The sequence below is a fragment of the Condylura cristata genome, unplaced genomic scaffold (genome assembly GCF_000260355.1).
Source record: "Condylura cristata isolate star-nosed mole 26May11 unplaced genomic scaffold, ConCri1.0 scaffold00026, whole genome shotgun sequence".
Taxonomy (NCBI): Eukaryota; Metazoa; Chordata; class Mammalia; order Eulipotyphla; family Talpidae; genus Condylura; species Condylura cristata.
This window is the reverse complement of record NW_004567127.1, coordinates 3,452,498-3,472,437: the sequence shown is the minus strand read 5'-3', so window position 1 is coordinate 3,472,437 and position 19,940 is coordinate 3,452,498. Positions and strand designations below refer to the sequence as shown.

At 44.7% G+C, this 19,940-nt stretch overlaps 1 protein-coding gene across 3 annotated transcripts in view; it reads right to left on the bottom strand.

Annotated features, from left to right (window-relative positions):
• The window catches only part of GDAP2 (ganglioside induced differentiation associated protein 2), a 41,556-nt gene that overhangs the window by 5,783 nt on the left and 15,833 nt on the right, over window positions 1-19,940 (bottom strand). For all 3 annotated transcript variants that reach the window (XM_004689597.2, XM_012730200.1, XM_012730201.1), the window contains 8 exons: window positions 18,912-18,988; window positions 16,032-16,191; window positions 14,750-14,906; window positions 7,330-7,406; window positions 6,355-6,431; window positions 3,775-3,914; window positions 3,279-3,333; window positions 874-1,017 (listed from right to left, as the gene is read on the bottom strand). In XM_004689597.2, the coding sequence (XP_004689654.1) occupies window positions 874-1,017; window positions 3,279-3,333; window positions 3,775-3,914; window positions 6,355-6,431; window positions 7,330-7,406; window positions 14,750-14,906; window positions 16,032-16,191; window positions 18,912-18,988 (887 nt within the window). The remainder of the gene's footprint in view (window positions 1-873; window positions 1,018-3,278; window positions 3,334-3,774; window positions 3,915-6,354; window positions 6,432-7,329; window positions 7,407-14,749; window positions 14,907-16,031; window positions 16,192-18,911; window positions 18,989-19,940) is intronic.

Sequence of the window (19,940 nt, the reverse complement as noted above, 5' to 3'; positions counted from 1 at the left end):
GAAGGAACAGAATCACAGCTGAAGTAAGAGCAGTGTTAGAGAGAAGATGTGGTCTGACGTATTTTACTGTATACATGTGTGATAATCAGGGAAGAATTATTCATGTCAAATTTAATATAACCTTCAAATACATTCCCTGATTCATGCATAAAAACATGTAATCAGCGACAATTAAGTAAGATTGATGGCTGTTTCATCAAGCACACTCCTTACCTTTTTTTAAAAATGACAGAAATGACATTGTTCAAAAACACAGTAGAATAGAGCTTTGATGAAATCCAAAAGTGCTCCTTTATTAGTGTTTAAGTAATAGATTTAGAAATGCATTTATAATGGAGCTATAGATTAACAAGTGCATTTATAATAGATTTATTAATAAATAATATTCTCAGTTGATATTCTTAAAAACAATGCAAACTCCTAACAAAATGAAACTTTTGGTGGGATAAAGACTACTAAGATAAGCTACACAATTTACAGCTGATGATGGAAATGGACACTCAGAGATGTCTTGGGCTCTGTGAGATGAAGTCGTGCAATCTTAAGAAAAGGTGCAGAGGTGGGTCTCCAAGAAGGGTAGGAAATGGGCCGTACACCCAAACTGACTTCAAACCCACAGTAGGCAAATCTCCCATTGAAAAGTTTGTCTGGGGAAAATACCCTTTTTTTTTTTTTTTTTTTTTTAGCACAATGCAGTTTCATAAAGTTATTTAGGAGGAGAGACACATGACACTATCAAGTTGCCTGAACATGGTATTTACACAAATAATAACATAAGGAAAGGTGGTTGTGGGCTATTTCCATAGTTCTGAGTGTTCTATGGGCTTTTTCAGTGACTCCACGGAACCGTGGAGAAGCCCTGGTTTCTCTTACCCTGGCATCGTATTCAAGGACAAAAGGAGGAAAGTCAATCTGTTCCGGTGAAATAGCAGAAAATAGCTGGTGCAGGCTGTCCACGTGGTGGATTTTATCCTTCAGTCCTGAGACAGAAAAAGTGGTAAAAAACCATGTTGATACCTGGTGAGAAGAGGAAAATAATTTTAGTCAAAGGCAGAATCATTTCTTCCACTAGCTTTGGAAAACATGCTGTTGCATACCTGCCACAAGCTTTCTGAACAGTAAGGTAAGTGGGGGCTCTAGATGAGTACTTCTACCCACGTACAGAGGAAGCTGACAATTAGGAAGAGCTACGGAAGAACCGCAGAGATTTTAAGAAAGTCTAGAGAGTACAAAGGAAAGACAAGAGTCAGAACAGACTCTCAAGGACGAGCGAGGAGACACTTGTGCCAGGAGTTACACCTGCCTGGTCTCAACGGGGTCCTCGTCGCTGTGCAGCAGTGCCGGTGACGGGGTGACCATGGTGGTGCCACTCTGCTAACGGGCGGCTCAGAGTCTGGCAGGGGACTAGAATGGCTACCCATGGCAAAACGTACTATGTGCTACGAATGGCTCAAAGAAGACACGTGACGACGCCTGAGACGCAAGTGGCTGTGCTATCTGGACAAAGTACTGGCTCCGAAGTCACGGAATTAGAAGACACAGTACACGCGTGGCACTGTCTCACCTCGGACACGTGCATGCTGCCTTTTAGGTCTAATGTCTTTTCCTTGAGGACAGTTGTCCTTGGATAACTGCCCCGGAGAGCTCCAAACTCATCTCAGTGAGTTCTGTGACCACCCTCCACCAACGCTCCCTTGCAAGTGCTCCAACCTCGCTGAGTCATCCTGCATCACGGACATTCTCTACTGCATTATCTGATGCTCTGAACAATGAACTCCCCGGTGCTGGGATCATCTTATTCAATGCCATACTCACGGAGTCTAATTAATGCCTGACATAAAAAGTAAGGAATTTAGGATGTGTTGAGAGATTTAAATGGAGCAATAGGAGTTTCTGAACATGGCATTGTAATACTATGATAAAAACGAACTGTGCTCCAACCGGGGTCTATCACTTCCTCTCTAAAATGAGCAACTTAGGCCTAAATGCTTTTGAAGGTCCCTCTTCATTTTATAACTTGGTAAGCACTCCTGAAATGCAGATCACACGGACAGGGTCGCTCAAAGAGAAGGTCTGGCTGCGGAAGCACAGGCCACAACCTTGGACGTGCAGTCTTTGGGAGAGCAACCCAATTCCCTGCTGCACTTTCTGCCAAGGCCTCCTTTGCATCCTCCAGAACATACCAGAGATCAGGAGAAAAGGGCAGCAGCCAGGATGCAAACCCAGTAACATGTACATTGTTGCTGTTCAGGGAGTTGCCTGCACATGGCCCACCTTCCTTCACTTTGGTTTTATACAGCTCAGCTTATAACTGTCAATTACAGGAAACAAGTTATAAATAGCCCCTAGTGTAGGTCAAGTTGAAATACTTAGTCTCCACTATTTTAAAGACCTGAAGGAAATTAAAAATGTGAAGGACAGCGTGGCATTTGAAGAACACAGGGTCAGAGAACAATCTAAGCTAGGCAGGGACTGCTGACAAACATGTGCAGTCAAGTGACATCCCAGGCCAGGAGCAGTGGCTGAAACGATGCATGTGAATTTTGCGAGGAGACTTCTAAGAAAAAGCACGAATGATTTATATGCACAGTCAATTTATGAACACGTTGGCGAGAGGGGTCTGGAAACTGGATATGATCTCAGAAGTATGGAAATTGGAACTGTATGAGGTGATGGTTTTTATTATCTCTTGATTTCAACTCATTATGTATAACTAAGAATACTCCATTTGCAGTTTTTGTTTAGCATAAGACAATGATGGGTTTTATTACACTTGGGTAACTTATTCTTCCAGTCCTTTCATTCCCCCCACCCCCAAGTATTATGGAGACATCATGTAGTGGCCCCACTTAGCACATCCAGGCTCCAGCCTCCCCCAGCCTGCCCTCTGCTGACTCCTCAAGCCACCCCGCAGTGTGGCTGGACACTCACGGCTGGACACTGGCCGAGACTGGCCATCAGTAGCCGTGAACTTTAATACGTTTTGTTATAAAGGTTACTCTTCTGGTAAGACTGGACTTGTGAGAGAGGAAGAAAGTCTTTTTCCATAAAAAAAAAAAAGGGTATTATGAAAAGTCTCTAAAGTTGAGAGACTACAGTGGACACCACTACAGCCATGACTCAGACTCTCACGGACATGCTCCTTCCGTTTCCTTCATCACTCTGCCCCCTCTGGTCACCTAGTAATCACAACAGTGACCGCGAAATTAACACGGGGAAACATCTTACTATGCTGACGCACATAACCCAGATTCAAGATTTAAATAAAATTACTGTACCTTTGAACGAAATGTTGGATGGACAAAATAAACAGCCTTCAAATTCCTCTTATACCTGATTCAAATAAAAAAGTGGGTCAGCATCAGTCATGCCTAGAAGCAGTCAACATTATGGACAAGTAACTCATCGTATGACTATCTGAACGTATCCACAGAGGGAATCTTTTGTAAAACATTTTAAGTTTACAGATTAATTTCTGGCAAAGTGTCAAAGGTAATTTAGAGAACATCTCATTGTTTAATGAATGCTTTATAGGCAATGTGATAAAATTATCTATAGGTAAGACAAAGTAAATACATAATCAATGAAATATTATTCACAAATGTATTTTGATATATAAACAGTAGGTATTATTTTTCATTATTCTATATGACCCTAAGCCCTTCTTAAAGTTTTAAAAGCTTAATTTAAAAGGAGGAAATTTTACATATCAATTCATTTAATCAAGATTTATCAATCTATTTTGCCTCTTTATAATTTGCAAAAATAACTTACTTGACATCAACAACATCGTAGAGCTTCTTCAGGAAGTCAGAGTCCAGGTGATTATACTCGCTGGTCAGGGTGTGAAAATACACTAACACGTACTCTTTCACAGCGATGTGATCCATGACATGGATAAAATATAAGAGAGCCTGGGAGGAAAATGGAGCGAAGGCAAAGATCCTTTGGTAGTAACCTACTTCACAAAGTCCAAGAGAGCGAAAACCCCAGAAGGTTAAACTAATCCCAGGTATTGCAGATGGACATTTTGGACGAATTCTCAATTCTCTTTAACAAGACTTTCAAGTGAGTGACTCAAGCAGGTGTTTAATAGTTTTCATAAATGCTACAGTATAATTTCTTTTTGACTGATATTAGGTGTTGGAAGAGAATAATCTCTATGTGCTCAAATAACTTATTATATTTTTGAAATAGTTCTTTGGTCCTTCCTTGGTTTTCACTCTCTAGGCTAATGATATCAAAATGATAAGAAATAACATTTCTACACTTTTAATCACTCTTAAAATGTCTGCCCAAAGTCTTTGCAGTTTTTACTGAGGTATCAACTCATGGCTCTCACCACCCAGCAGTTACAGTGAAAGGACACTGTGATATCCCACATAGCTCACTGTGAGTTTTCTTAGCATCTTTAATGAGGGTCAGAAGAAGGAAAATGAGAACAGGTTTAGTCAACAGTAGAAAATGGGCTGGGGGCAGCTTCTGTTGAGCCCTGAAACACTCAAATCTAATGTGACCTACATAGCTTGGAGAACTAATCCATTTCAAGAAGAATGAAATTTAGGAGCAACTTAAACACAAAGCAGTGATACAATCTGGGTAGGGCCTGTGTGACCAAGGGTTAAGCTATAAACAATGACAAAGAGGAAGCTTGGCCCCACCGAGGGAAGGACTGCTATCAATCACGCTACTTTCCATTCCCTCCTCAGGGAAGTCCTTGGCATGAACACTAGTAGATGAACAGGGATTAGGTCCCAGGGCCCAGCATAGACAGAGGTGGCTCTAAGTAAAAACACAGTATCTCTTCCGTTGTTACCTGGTTTGGATCACAAAATTCAGCTCATTTGATTTTTATAAAGCGATTCTTCACGAATACCCAGGACACCACGCAAGAGCAGAGCGCACCAAAATCAAAGGCAAGACTTATGTTCTTACTGGATGGGCCGATTATTAATGATGAGGCTGTATGCCACCACGATTATTGAGAACGCGAGGCAAGTGGCCACAAACAGAAGCTTCAATGACATAACTGCATTCAGTTGAGTGTTTCTCTGTGTGTGTGAATTTAGTATCCACATGCGTTTTTATTATTATCACTACTATAATCAGATTGTTTCTGTTCTTCTTTCTGTCCATTTCACATGCCTTCCCCAGGGCTTCAAATTCTCCATCTTCCACTTAACTTTTTTTATTATAAGGAAGGACTGCCGCATGAAAAAAAAATAAAAAGATGTAGAAAACAAATTCTCGCCAGAACTAGTAAAGTATTTTGAGATAGTGACTTCTAGTTTTTATCTTTATGCTTAAAAAAAAAAAAGGACAGCGAATATACAACTTAACAAGACCCCTTCTATCCCACGGCTTTAACTGCACACACTTCTCTACGGAGCCTGTCTCCACAGCCACGTCTGGATGCACACTCACTAACGGCGCTACGCGCGGGCCTGAGCAAGACGGGCCCCCGCCGGTGGCCAGGCAGCTGAGGAGGCAGCTGAGGACTGAGCCTCTGCTTTGGTACGCCTGTGTTTCACGTGAACGCTGTGTGCCATTTTTTTAGTTCAAAATACGGAATTGTTTTTTTCACTATGGTTAAGAATTCTTTGAGTTAGAAGAGATGCTCTTCTTCTGCAGTAAGTTTCTAATAAAACTAATGCTCTAGAAGAGCTCCATGTTCACCCTGTGAGGTCAAGTGTCTCTTGCCCAAGCATTCCATTTGGGCAGCCTCAAAGCCTGCAGCTAGGCCCACACTCAGGAATATTCCTTAGCACAAATTCTCAGGAATGGAGTCACTGGGTCCATGGGTGCGTCCACTTTTATTGGAGTTTTGATTCATCTTTGATGACATTGACTATTTTTAAAAAAGCTTTGGCTGGTTTTCAAGGTTCAAAGAGATATTTCATTCTCATTCATTACTGACCAGGATAAACATTTTCTTATTTATCAACGATCCCACTTCTCTGCATCATCTGCCTCTTACTGGAAGAAGGAAGGAATGATGATGCCACCTTGAGTTAACTGCTCTGATTTCTTCTCTTCACATAGCTATTCAAGAGTTGGTTTCTTTTTAAGAAAGGCAGAATTGGATTATAAAATTACAGTACAGAATGATTCCAACGTCAGATCGCCAAATTTCAGATCCAGTTTTGCTGCTCCCATATTTCTGTGTCTCCTATAGAGCAAAACCAAAGCCCTAATTTGATGAAACACTGAAGGCAGGCTCAGAGCCCAGAGCTGCTGCCCACTGGCCATACGCAAATGCGCGGGATTATACCCCGATGTCCTGACTCCCAACTCACAAGCTACTGATTTTTTAAATGAACACGATTTGGAAATGAGGGCCGTTTCATGTCTTACCTTGTCCATATCTATTAACGTGACAGGAATGTTCCTTCCGACGACCACCATCACAGTACGGCCGCAGTTATCAACACCTGCACGCGGGAGATGAGGTTAGTGCCCAGAAGCTACTCCGGAAGTAGCATCTGCCCCGAGCTTGGGCTCATGAAGTTTCTCAAATTTCATCTTCAGAAATCATGTACTATGTGGAAAACTTTTTTTTAAGCTTCATGAGGTCTCTGTGTTTGCCCTTTAAAGATAAAGCCGCTTATAGGTTTTAAATCTGGGACAGTCAAAGCTAAGTGGGCAGCAAAAAGCTCTTTTTATAAATTTGAAAATTAACAAGTACAATCTGAAAAAAATATAGAGTGGAGATAGAATGGTAACCTGAGAACTGTCTGACTATGTGAAAATACCTTTATGTAAGGACTGAATTTATATAGCAAATATTTGGTACTTCCTAAGGCAGGAAAGGAATTTTAAAAGATATGAAAAAAGGGGCCCTCCTTGGCACAGCGGGTTAAAGCGCAGTGCTATGAAACTATATGCAGCCATTACAGCACGAGTTCGATCCCACGCAAGGGAGCTGACCCACGGGGCGCAGCAGACCTCTCCTGTCTTACCCGCTGCTCCCCTCAGCAGTGGATTTCAGTCCATCTGCCTGTTCTGTTTCCCACTCTGTGTCTAGTGAATTCTCTCACCTCCTGTACCTCTGGCCTGTACCCCAGTTCTTGTATATACATAAATAAATCTTTGGGGAAAAAAAGGATATGATTGGACACTAAGATGAAATTGATCAATATACAATTACAAGTTTAAAATATTATGGGTTGGGATGCTATTTTAAACATCTTTACAAGTAAAAGCTATCCTCATTAGCACAAAGAGTTTATTCATAGATACATGGACTATGCCGGAGGAAATGAAGTTTCTGAAGCATGCTACCCAGAACAGTTAATTAGTGGGGAGTAAGTCATCGTAGCCTCAGCTCACCTGTTTGGTATAAGGCTTTTAGAGACGCAATATCGGACAGATCCTCAGACCTTGCTTGACATAACCAGCGATTGTAACTAGAGAAATAAAGGATATGATTATTACAACACACCCAGTATGTTACATTGCAAGTGGAATTTGGAATTTGTTCTTCCCTTGTTCTGAAGAACTGATGTTTCATGACATTGAGGAAGGAGTCAAAGACACTTATGTCAGAGATGGAATCTCTATGTATTATTGATAAAATAAACACAAACACAGAGAAAGTACGATATTCAGGTCTCAAGAGTTTAGGTATCTTTTATGATCTCATAAAAACTATTTAGATAAGTAGGTAAGAAGCCAAGTATTCAAAGTAAGATCGTTTATAATACTGTTTTCCTTTAGTAAAACAATACAATGAAGAGAGCATTGCTTGCTCATTCAGCAAAGACTTACTCTGTGCTCACGACATGCGGGGACCTGAGAATATTCTCATGAACAGATATGGTCAGTGGCTCAAGAGTTCACTGTTCAGGAGAAAACAGGGAAGTGCTGTACATGTTAAATGGGGCCGCAAGAGAAGCTGGTGATTTCACCTGGAAGCCTTCTGCTAATGACTGGCTAACTAGCTGTGCGATGCCCATACACTGGCTCAAAAGGGAGTGCCCTTTGGCTTTGACTACAGATTTTAAAGCTGGAAAAGATGTAAATGATAGCAAAGTAGGGAAATGACCTGCAAATGCTGAGTCAATCTTAGCATTACCCACCAGTTAATGGCAGAGCTGAGTCTAAAGTTACATGAAGGTCTCCAGGTTTCTGGAAAGTTTCATTCTTTTTTCTATTGTTTCTTTGTTAAAATTCAAATTGCCACTTATTTGATTGTGGGGGGGAAAAACTTTCAAAGTGCCTAACTTTAGCAAAAATAATTCTGAGGCATCTAGGTCATATGTGGCAAATCCCATAAAATTAAAAAAACAATCAAAAATCCAGGATTGTTTTTTGGGGAGGGGGGGAGACTTGGGTCCCCATCCGCCATTTCTGTGCAGCTGCTTCAACCCTATGAACCTCAGTTCCCTGGTTTGCCAAGGGCACGTCAGCCGGGCCCCCTGCAGCTAGGAAGCACAATCACACACCTGCGGTCTGCGACAGGCAGTCTCCAGCAGAAGCTGAGCCCCCGGGTTTGAGAGCTTGTTCCTGACTCTAGAAAAACAACTTGCTACCCTGTTTGCCCTTGAAGATGTGTGCCCTCTGCGGGACTGAGCAGTCGGGACGGCGGCCTTCGGACTGGGCCAGGACACAAGCTGCCAGCCCCCGGGAGCCTCTCCCGCAGCGCCCTGCACGCCGCTTCACGGACGCACTTCCCAGATGCTTGACACAGAGTCCCAGCTGCAGGTGCTATTTTTTAATAGTTTTATGATTTAGCCAATAGTTCATATCAGCTTCCTAAAGGTTTATGTTTCAAGAAAGGTGTGAAATCACTGTTGAAAAGCCAGTGATGTTCCAAGTTGGAGGAGCTTAGATGAATATCAAGGCAACACTTCACGGCCACAGACATCCAGCGGCCCTAGGACGAGCTCCCCTCGCTCCGCACTGAGCTGCGGATAATACGAAGGCCGGTCTGATGCATCACATTTTCTTTTATATCAAAGTGTTTCTTTTTGGGCGTTAAGAGTATTTATTTTTGAATGAAGTCCCATTAGTTTACATCCTTGTCAATTTTTTTATAATATAGGGCTTCTCCTTTTAAACTTGTATTCAGGAGGAGAAAGTAAAAGCAGGCGTCGGCTTTATCTTCCCTCGAGCAAAGACAGTATGTTCCTTGACTCCCTCATCTACTCATGGAATATTAAAAACTTTCCATGGTTTCGCTTATGACTGGCGTTTTTCAAGATGCAATCTTTCATTCCAGCCTAACCATCAAACCAAAGCCAGAAAAAAGAGAACGTCCATTCAGAATAGCCTCTCACTTTCCTACAGCTTAAGCTACACGGGCGCATTTTGGCACCTGACAGATGAATCACAGCAAACCCGGGAAACAGCGGCAGCAGGAGCACCTGGTCGCGCTGCAGGCACGGTGCTGGGCACAGGTTTTTCTCATTCTCACTAAGTAGACCATTCCTACCTGTAGGATTTGGTGGGTTACTTTGGGGTTCTGGAAATGTTCAAAACTTTTCCGTATCCATGAACGGTATTAGCATTCCCAGAGCCATAATAGCGTCCACCCATCAGGCCAACTGCAAACATCCTGCCGTCCAAGCAGCAGGAGACGCAGTTTCTGACAGGTCGTAACCACCTGAGGTTGGATGCTGTCCTACAGTGCTGGCAGGGGTCGACTCTTCCCAGCAAATCGACTGCCACTTGCCAGCCTGGCCAACGGCTGAAAGAGAGCCCAAGCTGCACTGTTCACGCAGGCCAGTAAAATAACCATGGATGTAAGTCAAAAGCCCAGGGAAAGTTCTGGCTGGGGCATTCATATGCTTTCTTGTCCTCACGCAACTGCCCACCCTGGACTTGTTGGACTTTTAATGCCCCTCTTGCCTGTCATTAAAGAGAATGGTCCTTTACTAATTAGGGGAACATTTCTCTCTTCTGCCAGACCCTGACCCCACGAAGGCTGGGGGTGCACCTGCCTGCGTGTCACTATCACCTGTTCCAGCACTTCACATACGGGCTCAGTAAGTATTTACCAATGCATGAGAGAAGGCTTTTACTGTGAGAGATGACATAAGAATTACAGACAATTGGCTCTTAAGCCAAGTGAGAAATTCTAACAAGAAAAAAAGTGACTGCAGAATAGTGAAGAATTTTAAAACTTCTATCTTTGGGGAAAAAAATAAAACAAATTACATCATACTTTTTCTAAGTAAGTGAACATCTATCTTCTGATCTACCCAAATCAATGTCACAACTAGACATGTCTAATTTTTTTCAGATGAGCAGAAGAACTATTGTAAAAAGACACTGATGTGGCAAGGCAGTGCTCTGGAAGGAATGAGCCCTTAGCCAGCCCGCGTGCCCTTTAGTTTGTAACTGATAGAAGAATCGAAGGTCTTCAAAAAGATGCTGCCCGTCAAAAACCTACTTATTTCCCTCAAAGATAAAGTTTTCTCATTTGTTCAATGTGACCAACTAACACAGAAACCAAAGTCCATGTGTAAACACAAGTCTGAATTAGAAAGAGAAAGATGGGTCAACTAAAAAACTCAGTTTCAGCCTGTACTCTTAAATACGTCGCTCCCCCAAAGAACAGTTCACTACAGCATAAACTCCCCAACAATCGGGCATCAATTCTCAAACTTTCCAGCCCCAGGGCCTTCTCATGTTTTAAAAAAATTATTATGAACCAGAAAGACCTTTTATGTATGCCATTTCTAACCATCAATATTTATCACCTGATTAGAAATTAAAACAAATTTTGAAAAACAACTATTTATTAAGTTAAAAACATACTACTATTGTGAACACATGTGACTTCATGACAAAAGCTGTATTTAGGGTAAAAGTCATATTCTTTTACATTCTGCAAATTCCTTCAGTGTCTGAATCCTGCATGATCTGCTTCTGCATTTAATCTCCTGCAATCTCATACATTAAATAGTTTTTCTGGAAAGCTCCACTGAACACTGTAAGGCTAAGAATGAAAAGTACAAGTTGTCTTAGCAACATTATAAAAATAGTTTTGGTCTCAACTGTTTGTGAAAGGGTCTCCGGTTTCCTGAGTCACGCTTTTGAGCTGCTGCTACTACTCTGAAGTGTTATTCGACATAGACAGAAGACAAGACTTCATCTTTAATCTTTACAGACACTGGGCCAGAAAATCCTTCATGATCTCTGGACTCAGATGGAGCCCGTCTCTCAAGGGCATGAGTGGCAGACAGGAAGCTTGTGCCTCTTGTTCAGGCACTGGGGCCACAGCCTCTTCCCGGGTCTGCGGTTGTGTGCTGTTCAGACATACCCTGGCATCTGAAGGCACTGTGGCTCCTCCATGTATTTCCAGAAGGCAGATTTTACCTTACTTATCTCTGGACGCTTCAATAGCTAAATTAGAATGTGGAATAATTATACAGTGTAAATATCAGTATTTCCTGAACTGAATGGAAATCGTCGTTTGTTAATAGGAAGAACAAAGTTTACATGTGGAATTCATCTTCCTTCCTGGAACCTAGACTTTTATTGGGGCACCTTTTCAGAAATTAAGGACTCAGTGAAGGCAAATCCATTTTAATATTAGTTTGATCTAATTGTTATTACGTGAAACACACACACACAGACCAGCATTCTGTTCTAACACTGTAAAAATTCCAGACTATCTGTACCCCTTCTCGAGAAAAGAGCACGGTGTGTCAACTTAAGAGGGCAAGAGGAGGCTGGCCAGGCTGAGGACGGAGGTGACCACGCTGCTTCCGTGCAGGGAAACAAGGACCCTCTAGACTTCCCGGCTTCTCTGCAGCTGGACTGCGACGAGAGTCGGAGAAGGGGCAGAGAAGGCGGACAAGCTGCAGGAGCCACTCTGAAGATTCCTCCTCCTCAGTCAGCTATAACTCTGGACAAGCCATTCTTAGGGCTCACTCTCCCCTCCATAAAGGAAGGGACGAGACCAGCAATTTGGGCACAACAGAATCACTTAACAAAATTTAAAAGGAAGATTCCTGAGCCCTTCCCACAGAAGTTCTGATCCAGGAAGCTTGAGGAAAGCCGATTTTTAGTGAGCTGGCTGCTGAGTCTAATGGTTATCGACTGTATGTTCCACGAGGGACCGTATCTCTGACCCCTAGAGACTGGCGAGGGCAGTGGTTCCCTACCCTGAGGCCCGCAGTCCTGAGGACTTCGCGGGGGTCTGTGAAACCAACCTATTCCCATGACAGTCCGGAGCGCACCTGCCCTTCTCACTGCGCTGGTGTCTGCACTAATGTGGCAAAAGCAATTGTGGGTCTCAGCATGAGTCAAGGAGGTGGCGACAGACAGCGTGGTCATCACCGTGCTCTCCACTGCCAAATGAAGACCAAAAGCCAGTTTCATTAAAAAGCTTCTATGAGGGAGCAAAATTATTAATTTTATTAAATCAATCTTTGAAAATATACTTTTTAAAAATATTAATGTGTTAGAAAAGTGATAAAAATTGGGAAGAAGGTTTTCTTTTTTGAAGACTCTGGCTTCATTTACACTACTTTGGCATGGACTGTATTTATTTTCAAGATGGCTTTTTTTTTTCTTGTCAAGTTTTGTGAGTTTTCTAATTATGAAGCAAAATTTCCCTTCTCCACCATGTTTCATTTGATAGTATTTAAAACTAATGTGAGTTATTATGTCAAAAAACTATCTATTAAAGAAATGGCCTTTCTGAGCTGATTTTCCATCATTTGTACTTATCTTTATCAAAAAACTGTACTTGGGGAAAAAAGAAAATGGGAAGAACTGAAGCACAGGTGTATTCTGAAATATGAGGTTGACCTGAAAGAAAAAGCACTGTGTCACTGATTGGTGAGCTAAATTAGCTGCCTTGTTTGATAGACCACCATGTTTACCTTGACGGAGGGCAGACTGATTACTCAACAGGAATATCTGGCCACCTATAAAATTCTTGATGTCTTCTCAAAAACGGATAGTGACCCTGTCATTTCAAGAAAAATAATCAACAGTATTTGTTCATAATGACAAAGCATGAGCCTTTAAAAAAAACATGTAATTTTGGAAAGTTATACCAAAAGCTTCCAACTTCTAAAACTTAAAGACCTTTCTGATGAGATCAGCAGTGACAGCAACAAACCTATTTTTAATAGTGTATAATGAAATGTGTCAGTACTGAAAGATATAATTTAGTCAGTAAATATTCCCTAAAACTTGACTTATGAGGTGATAAATTCATGCTGTAAATTTCTATTAGGAAATATATTTAAAGTGCAGAAGAGGGCAACAAATTTTAATATAAAAATTCATGGATATGGTTGTGATTCCATATTTCAGCTAAACTTTAAAAAAGTCCCCTTAATCATGTTACGGCAAACATCAAGAAGAGTATCTCTACTTATCTGAAGAGACTTAAAATATTCCTCCTTTTTCCAGTTACACAGCTGAATGAGGCTGGATGCTCTCTCGATAATTTACTCCGATAATTTGAATGCTGACATAAGAATCCAACTTTCTTTTATGAAGCCAAACATTAAACGAACTGCAAATATGTAGAACAGTGACATTCTTCTCACTTAACTTTTTTAAATAGTTATTTTTCATTAAAAAACGCTGGGTCATTTTTAAATGAATAATAAATTATTTGTCAAGTGATAAATGCTGACAGATAAAACTCATGTAAACAAAAACTCTTTGGGGTTTGCAACAATTCTGAAGTGTGCAAAGAGGCCTTGAAACCAAACAGTTGGAGAATCTATGCCCTAAGACAAAAATCTATGCAGGCATGAATCAGGATGTGAAAAAGTCTTAAAATAAGCAGATACCAAAGTACCAGCCTGGAGGGGAAGTCCTTTCACCACAGTTAAAGAAGAACTTCTGCCAGAAGATTCTTACATTTGGTCCAGCAGAGAATCCCCAAACCATCACCTGACTGGGCTTACCCTTAGAAAAGCTGGCCATTGGTGCCCCCTGGTGGCAGTCCGCTTTATCTCTAAAAACAGAGTCAGAATAAAATGAAGGCTGAAAATTGCAGACACCAGGTGGGCTGGGAGGGGCTGACTGACCAGCATATTCCACCAGACAAGACGCCTGTACCAGGGCTCAAAGACAAAGGGTAATTTGCCGGGACCCGAGAGAGCTGCAGCACTGTGCAGCCACTGTGAAGGGTGCGTGACACGTGGGCACCACTACGCTCTTCACACGGTCCAATTTTACAGTCACATCACCCGTGAGACAGTCTCCGCCAACCTGTAAGGCGCTGGGTGACAGGGACCGTTTATAGCTTGTGGTTTTTTTTTCTTCTACTTAAAACTTTTTGAAAAACAAGCAGTTGTCCAAGGACTGCTGTCTTTGGAAAAGCTTACCAGAAATACAAAAGCTATTTTCTTTGTTTTAAAAAAGGTTTTTCAGAATTGCTCTATAAAGCCCCTGAAAGCAATGGTCCGTAAGGTAAATCAGGGAGAAGTAAAGCTTTTTGTAAATTTCACAAAGCTTAACAAACTTTATAGTTATGAGCATAGTAAAGAAACTTGGCAACCGTCTTTCTTCCCTAGTTCCCACTTTGAGAGCGTTAACTCGCGCAGAGGTTACCCCTCCCTGGCTAGAGTACGGGGAGGAGCGCCTGGAAATCAGACAGGCCCTGAACGCGGGCCTGCCGGACGGCACAGCGGCTGGCCACTTAACCTTGAGAATCGGCAGCTACAGAAGGAGGCTGTCTCTTCTGCACTGGACCGCCCCTGCAGGAGATCCCTTAGCGGCACAAGGCGAGGCTTTCCCTCGCGTCCTGTCAGTCCTATGGGGCTGGCCTTACTTTCTCTGGTGCTGCTTCTGCAGGGCCGCCTCGGACAGCTGTCCCTGGAGGATCAGTCTTCTCTTCTTGTCAATATCACCTTCCATTCGGGCGAAAGCATGGGAGCCAATGAAGGAGAGATCGACTCCCAAGCCTCCATCTTCTTCCTCTTGGCTGTCTGTAACAAAAGGACTGTCAGCCGAGCTGATGACAGGGCCACGCAAAGTGCTGAGACTGGGTGTACACAGGCAGGAACTGGGCTTCAGGCTGGTTTTCAGGATGAAAATGAAATGAGTGTCAGGCCTTTGAGGAACCGAAATAAGGAAGGAGACCCCTGTTCATGTGTGACAGAAGTTTTAGAAATACACCAATTCTAAGTGTCAAGGTGTCCTGGGTGCAAGATGAAGTATCGTTAAGCCAAAACACGGACGCGAGTACACCGTGTGGACTTCAAGGCAGCTCAAAGCCCAGAGCTAACACAGGCGAACACGAAGCAGCACTGTCTGGGGGCTTCCGTCCAGGCGGGCTGACACCCCCGCGCCAGTCCTCTGGTGGGCTGCGCCTCAGAGGAAGCTGGAGGAACCGCGCAAGCCAGCTCTCCAGGGCCGCCCTCCTCCATCCTCCCTCCCTCCCCATCACTCTGGGGTCATACATTATTCATGGACTCTAAGATTTATTATTGTTGTTTGACTGGTCTGTCCCTCTTTGGTTATTTCTATTCCATAAATGAGTCAGACCATCCGGTAAATGTTTTTCATTTTCTGATTTATTTCATTTAGGAGAATCACCTTAAGATCTAGCCATGTTGCCCCAAAAGGCACTATTCCATCTTCTAACAATCAAGGGCTCTTGGCTTAGGACCTTCGGCGTGCAGCTCACTACCAGCTGTGGTCAGAGCAGGCTCAAAGGGGGCCGCCCCGCGCGTCCTGCCCACTGCTTCAATCTGCTGGAGAATGGAACCGCAAGAAAGTCGCTGATCTCATCTTAGTATTCAGGGTCAGTAGAGGACACTGTTGAAGGGGTTTATGACTTCAGCTGGCAATGGCCTTGAACCACGGTCTCGCAGCATCCTGAGAGTGACAAGTTATTACATCCCCTCTGAGTCTCCCCCCCAACGGAACTTGGCGTAAGTACACAGGATAGATCTGAACAAGAGTAAGACTCAGATCACCTGAGTGGGATTGACCTTAGTCTGTAACGGACAGCTCCCCAAAGGTCACGCTCAACTTCCCCTTTGGAGGCTGGTGTCTTCACCGGAGGCCCCCGGGCTTCCTACAGAGGAAGCAAAGGAGCGCGCACTCACCCTCGGGGGCGCCTGGCTTCTCACTTATCCGTATCTGCCGCTCGGGCACCACGGGCTCGCCTTCGGCATTCCCGATGTCGGCAGGCAGATGTGGCAAGGACCGACTCTCCTCCTTCAGTGACCTTGGGAAGTACAGAGGTAGCAGCTTTTGGTAAGTAGCCTGTGTCAGAAAAGCAAAACACCCTGTGAAGAACAGCGACGTGAGCAGCACCTGCAGAGCTCGGAGCCACCCCGGCTGAGAGGACAGCGCCCCGGAGCGGCGCCTGCAGCGCTGCTGAGCTGGGCCGGGCAGTGTCCGGCCCCTAGGTCAGCCCGTGGTCAAGGCGGGGTGCTGCGAGCTCGCCAAGGCAGAGGAGCGCTTTGTGGCCGCTCCGCCAGAGACCCGCTGGCGCGCTGCGTCTGCGCCAGCCCTGCCCCTCACCGTCCTGGGCCTGTCGTCCGAGACCCGGCTCCGGGGCTACCCCTCGGGGTCCCTTTGCTCAGGCTTTAGTTCCTGAGATTTTTTTTAAGTGATTTAAATGTTGTAGGTTTTTTACCTCCGAACTTATTTCTAGAGGTTTTCAAAGAAAAATGTTTTTGTTTTTTTTTTAAGATTTATTTATTTGTGCATACAGAACTGGGGAACAGGCCAGAGGCTCAGGGGCGGTGAGAGGCTTCACCAGAGACAGAGTGGGGAGCAGAACAGGCAGATCGACGAAGTCCACTGCTGAGGGGAGCAGCGGGCGGGTCAGGAGAGGTCTGCCGCGCCATGTGGTCACCTCCGGGGCAGGCGGGAATTGAACTCATGCGGAAGCGGCTTTAGATTCTCAGTGCTGTGCTTTAACCCGCTGCGCCACCAGGGAGGGCCAGAAAAATGTTTTTAAGAAAAGGAACAAAACTCATTCAACCCTATCATTCCTCCACAGGCCAGCCCTCTGCATGCATGCAAAAATCATGATGGGCATTCACTGCACTCGTTTTTCTTGTATCTTGAAGCATTTTGTCCTTTCATCATCCTATGAATTATTTCACCTTTACTCATCTATTATCTGCAACTCTCCTAAAAAAGACTAATGCCAAAGGACAGACGGAATTGCTTGGAAGAGCGACAACGTCATTCAAAACATCACCCGTTGTCCTTCAGCTTTCTCACTGTGTCACCCAGCGCTGCGAGGTCCTTTACAAGGGAGTTGAAGCTGGAGACGGGCCCTGTGCAGTCTTTTATAAGATACTTAGAGATGACTCACATACCATAAAGCTTACCCTCTTAAAGCATGCACTTTAGTGGTTTTTGGTATATTCAGAGCCCTGGAATCGCCACCACTATCGTAATTCCAGGACATTGTCATCATCCCCAAGGAAAACTTATCCCCTCAGTTAAATCACAACCTGTTCTCTCCATGCCCAGCCCCGGCAGCCACTCACTGACCTTGGCTCTACGAAAGTGCTTGTTCTGAGCAGTCTATAAAAACAGAAACCTCTCTGGCCTTGTCTGCAGCCTCTTTCCGTCAGCATGTCGTCAGCAAAGCCCACCCAGGAGGCAGCATGAGCCAGCCCTTCACTCCCTCTGCACTGGCAGAATCCCGCCTGGCAGAATCCCTTAATGTCTGTGCTATACTTTTTCATCATTCCATCAGCTGGTCGATGAAAAACATTTGCATCATTTCTACTTTTTGGTTATTATGAGTAAAGTGACCCCAACATTCATGTGTGGACTTGTGTTTTCGAAGCTCTTCTGCAGCTGCCTCAGAGGAGTCTGAATTCCTGAGGAACTGCCAGACCTTCTTCATCACTTATGATGCTGTGCAACGAAGTTTACTTGATACAAAGAGGTTTGTTATGTTTGCATTCTGCTGAAATGCCTAATAAATTTTTTTCCATAATCTCTATTCCTCAATAAATTATTCATAAAGTTTTTTAAAAGAGTGAAATGAACCCAGAGATAAATCTTACTGACCTTTTTTAGGTACACTGATGGAAGGGAACTCCTCCCAGCTCCCCAGGGTCAGGCGGGGTCCGGGCCTTCCCCCCGGGCCCTGTGGTGCCCTCGCCTAGCTAGGAAGTCACCTCACCGCCGGGTGCCTCCGTGTCTGGCGCTCTCGCTACTTGCCTCCAAGTCCCTAGGACAGAGACCCGGACTTCCCAAGCGCCTTCCCTGCGGTAGCCAAATCTCCAGCCCAGACCTCACTGCTCAGCTTCAGTCTGACTCGCACGATGTCTCGCTGCTCACCTCTCCCTGGGGCTCCACGACTTCCGAATTCAGCTCACTGAGAAAAGAATTTGTCTTCACCCCCCTCCTCTCTCCAGAACTCACCCCTCTTTCTACAGGCTGGCTCATGAGCCGCATGAGTATAAAAGTATGCGAACACGGTAATGTGTCCGGGACGCAATGACGGAAATAACGCAGGCAGCCTAATAAACCGGGGTGGGGGGAGACAGGCCAGTTTTCCGAGACGCTCTACACTGACTGGACTCCCGACACCGAAGGCACGCAACAAGGCGGGAGCCTCACGACCGGCTGGACGCCAGCCACTGGCCGGGCTGCCCAGTCTCTTTCCAGGCCGACAAAATGTCAAACCTTGCCGCCCACTGTGGCTTTCTGGTTTTGCTGCCGAGGTCATAGGTGATGCTTAGCAGGGTAACAAGGGAACACATCGGTCCTGCTCCGCCGCAATGTGTCACTAAGTGACAACAGTTCCGCAGTGACGGACCTCAACCAGCTGCCCCTTCCTGACTTGCTTGAGCAGCTAAGACGGTCTTTCCCACACCTGAAGGGAGGCTCACCCCAAGACCTCCGGCAAAGGGGCTGCTTGCCGGCGATTCAGTAAATAACAACTGTGAGACAAAAGCGAACACAAACGAAAATAACATTTAAGCAATACGACATAATCAGCAAAATACCTCTTCCAGTTCAGAGACAGCAAATACGACTTTCTCAATCGACTCCCCATGAATCTCTAGGAATCTCCTGACAGTGCCTAAGGAAAAGAATAGAAAAGTTATTCAGTAAATGAGAAGCTATCGACGTATAAAGAAAAAAGACCACCTTTCGCAGCTGCTGTCCACTACGGTCACTCTCGTCACTCGGCTCTCTGCCGGTGGCGCGGCTGGCAGGGAAGCCGGCCAGACCCGCCTGCTAGGCCCGTACCGCTGTTTCCCGTCACCAGACCTTAGTTTCTGTACAGCACATCCCTCTGCCCCACCCACGAGGATGAGGGCACCCCAAAGCAAGCAGCTTTACTTGATTTCTGCTCTACTGACAGCATCTAGCAATGTCTGGTCACAGGAGCTGACTGGCCAGTCCGCCCTTCTCCGGTACAGGCTTCTCAGGTACCTGCTCTTGGACCCAAATGACCCAGCACAGGTGCCTGTCCACTCACTCAGTGATCAGCTGCCCACTCAGCCTGTCGCTGTCAAACACCAAACCAGAGGTTAATTCTCCCATCAATTTCTAAGGAACAAGTTCTAATAGTTTTCAGTCTTCCTGGCTCTTTGTAACTTACTGGAGGTCTTTCCAGCTTAGTGCTAACACACACACCCTCCTTCTAAAATATTCTCCAGGGTTCTTCCCACCATGAGCTTTATTCTCGAGGCAGAGAGAGGGCTCCTGCCGCTCACTCATCTGCTGCCAGGGACTTCTCCTCATTTTGGCACTTCACCTGTTCCTCATCCTTCATTTCAACAGGTTCTCACGTCCTTTACATTCTGTGCTGCTCTCTGACAACCCTCAGCTGCTGATTCTCAATGCTTCTTGTCTTTAGCAACGGCTGTTCTCCAAGGCTCTCCCTTCCAATCCCCTCACGTCACTGCTGCCCGAGTCACCCTCCTTACTAACTGCTTCCCCTGGCTCTGCACTGCTGGTAGATGACACCCACAGTCCCGAGGGGGGCATCAGCCCTCAGTCCGGTCTCCAGGGCGTCCTCCACACAG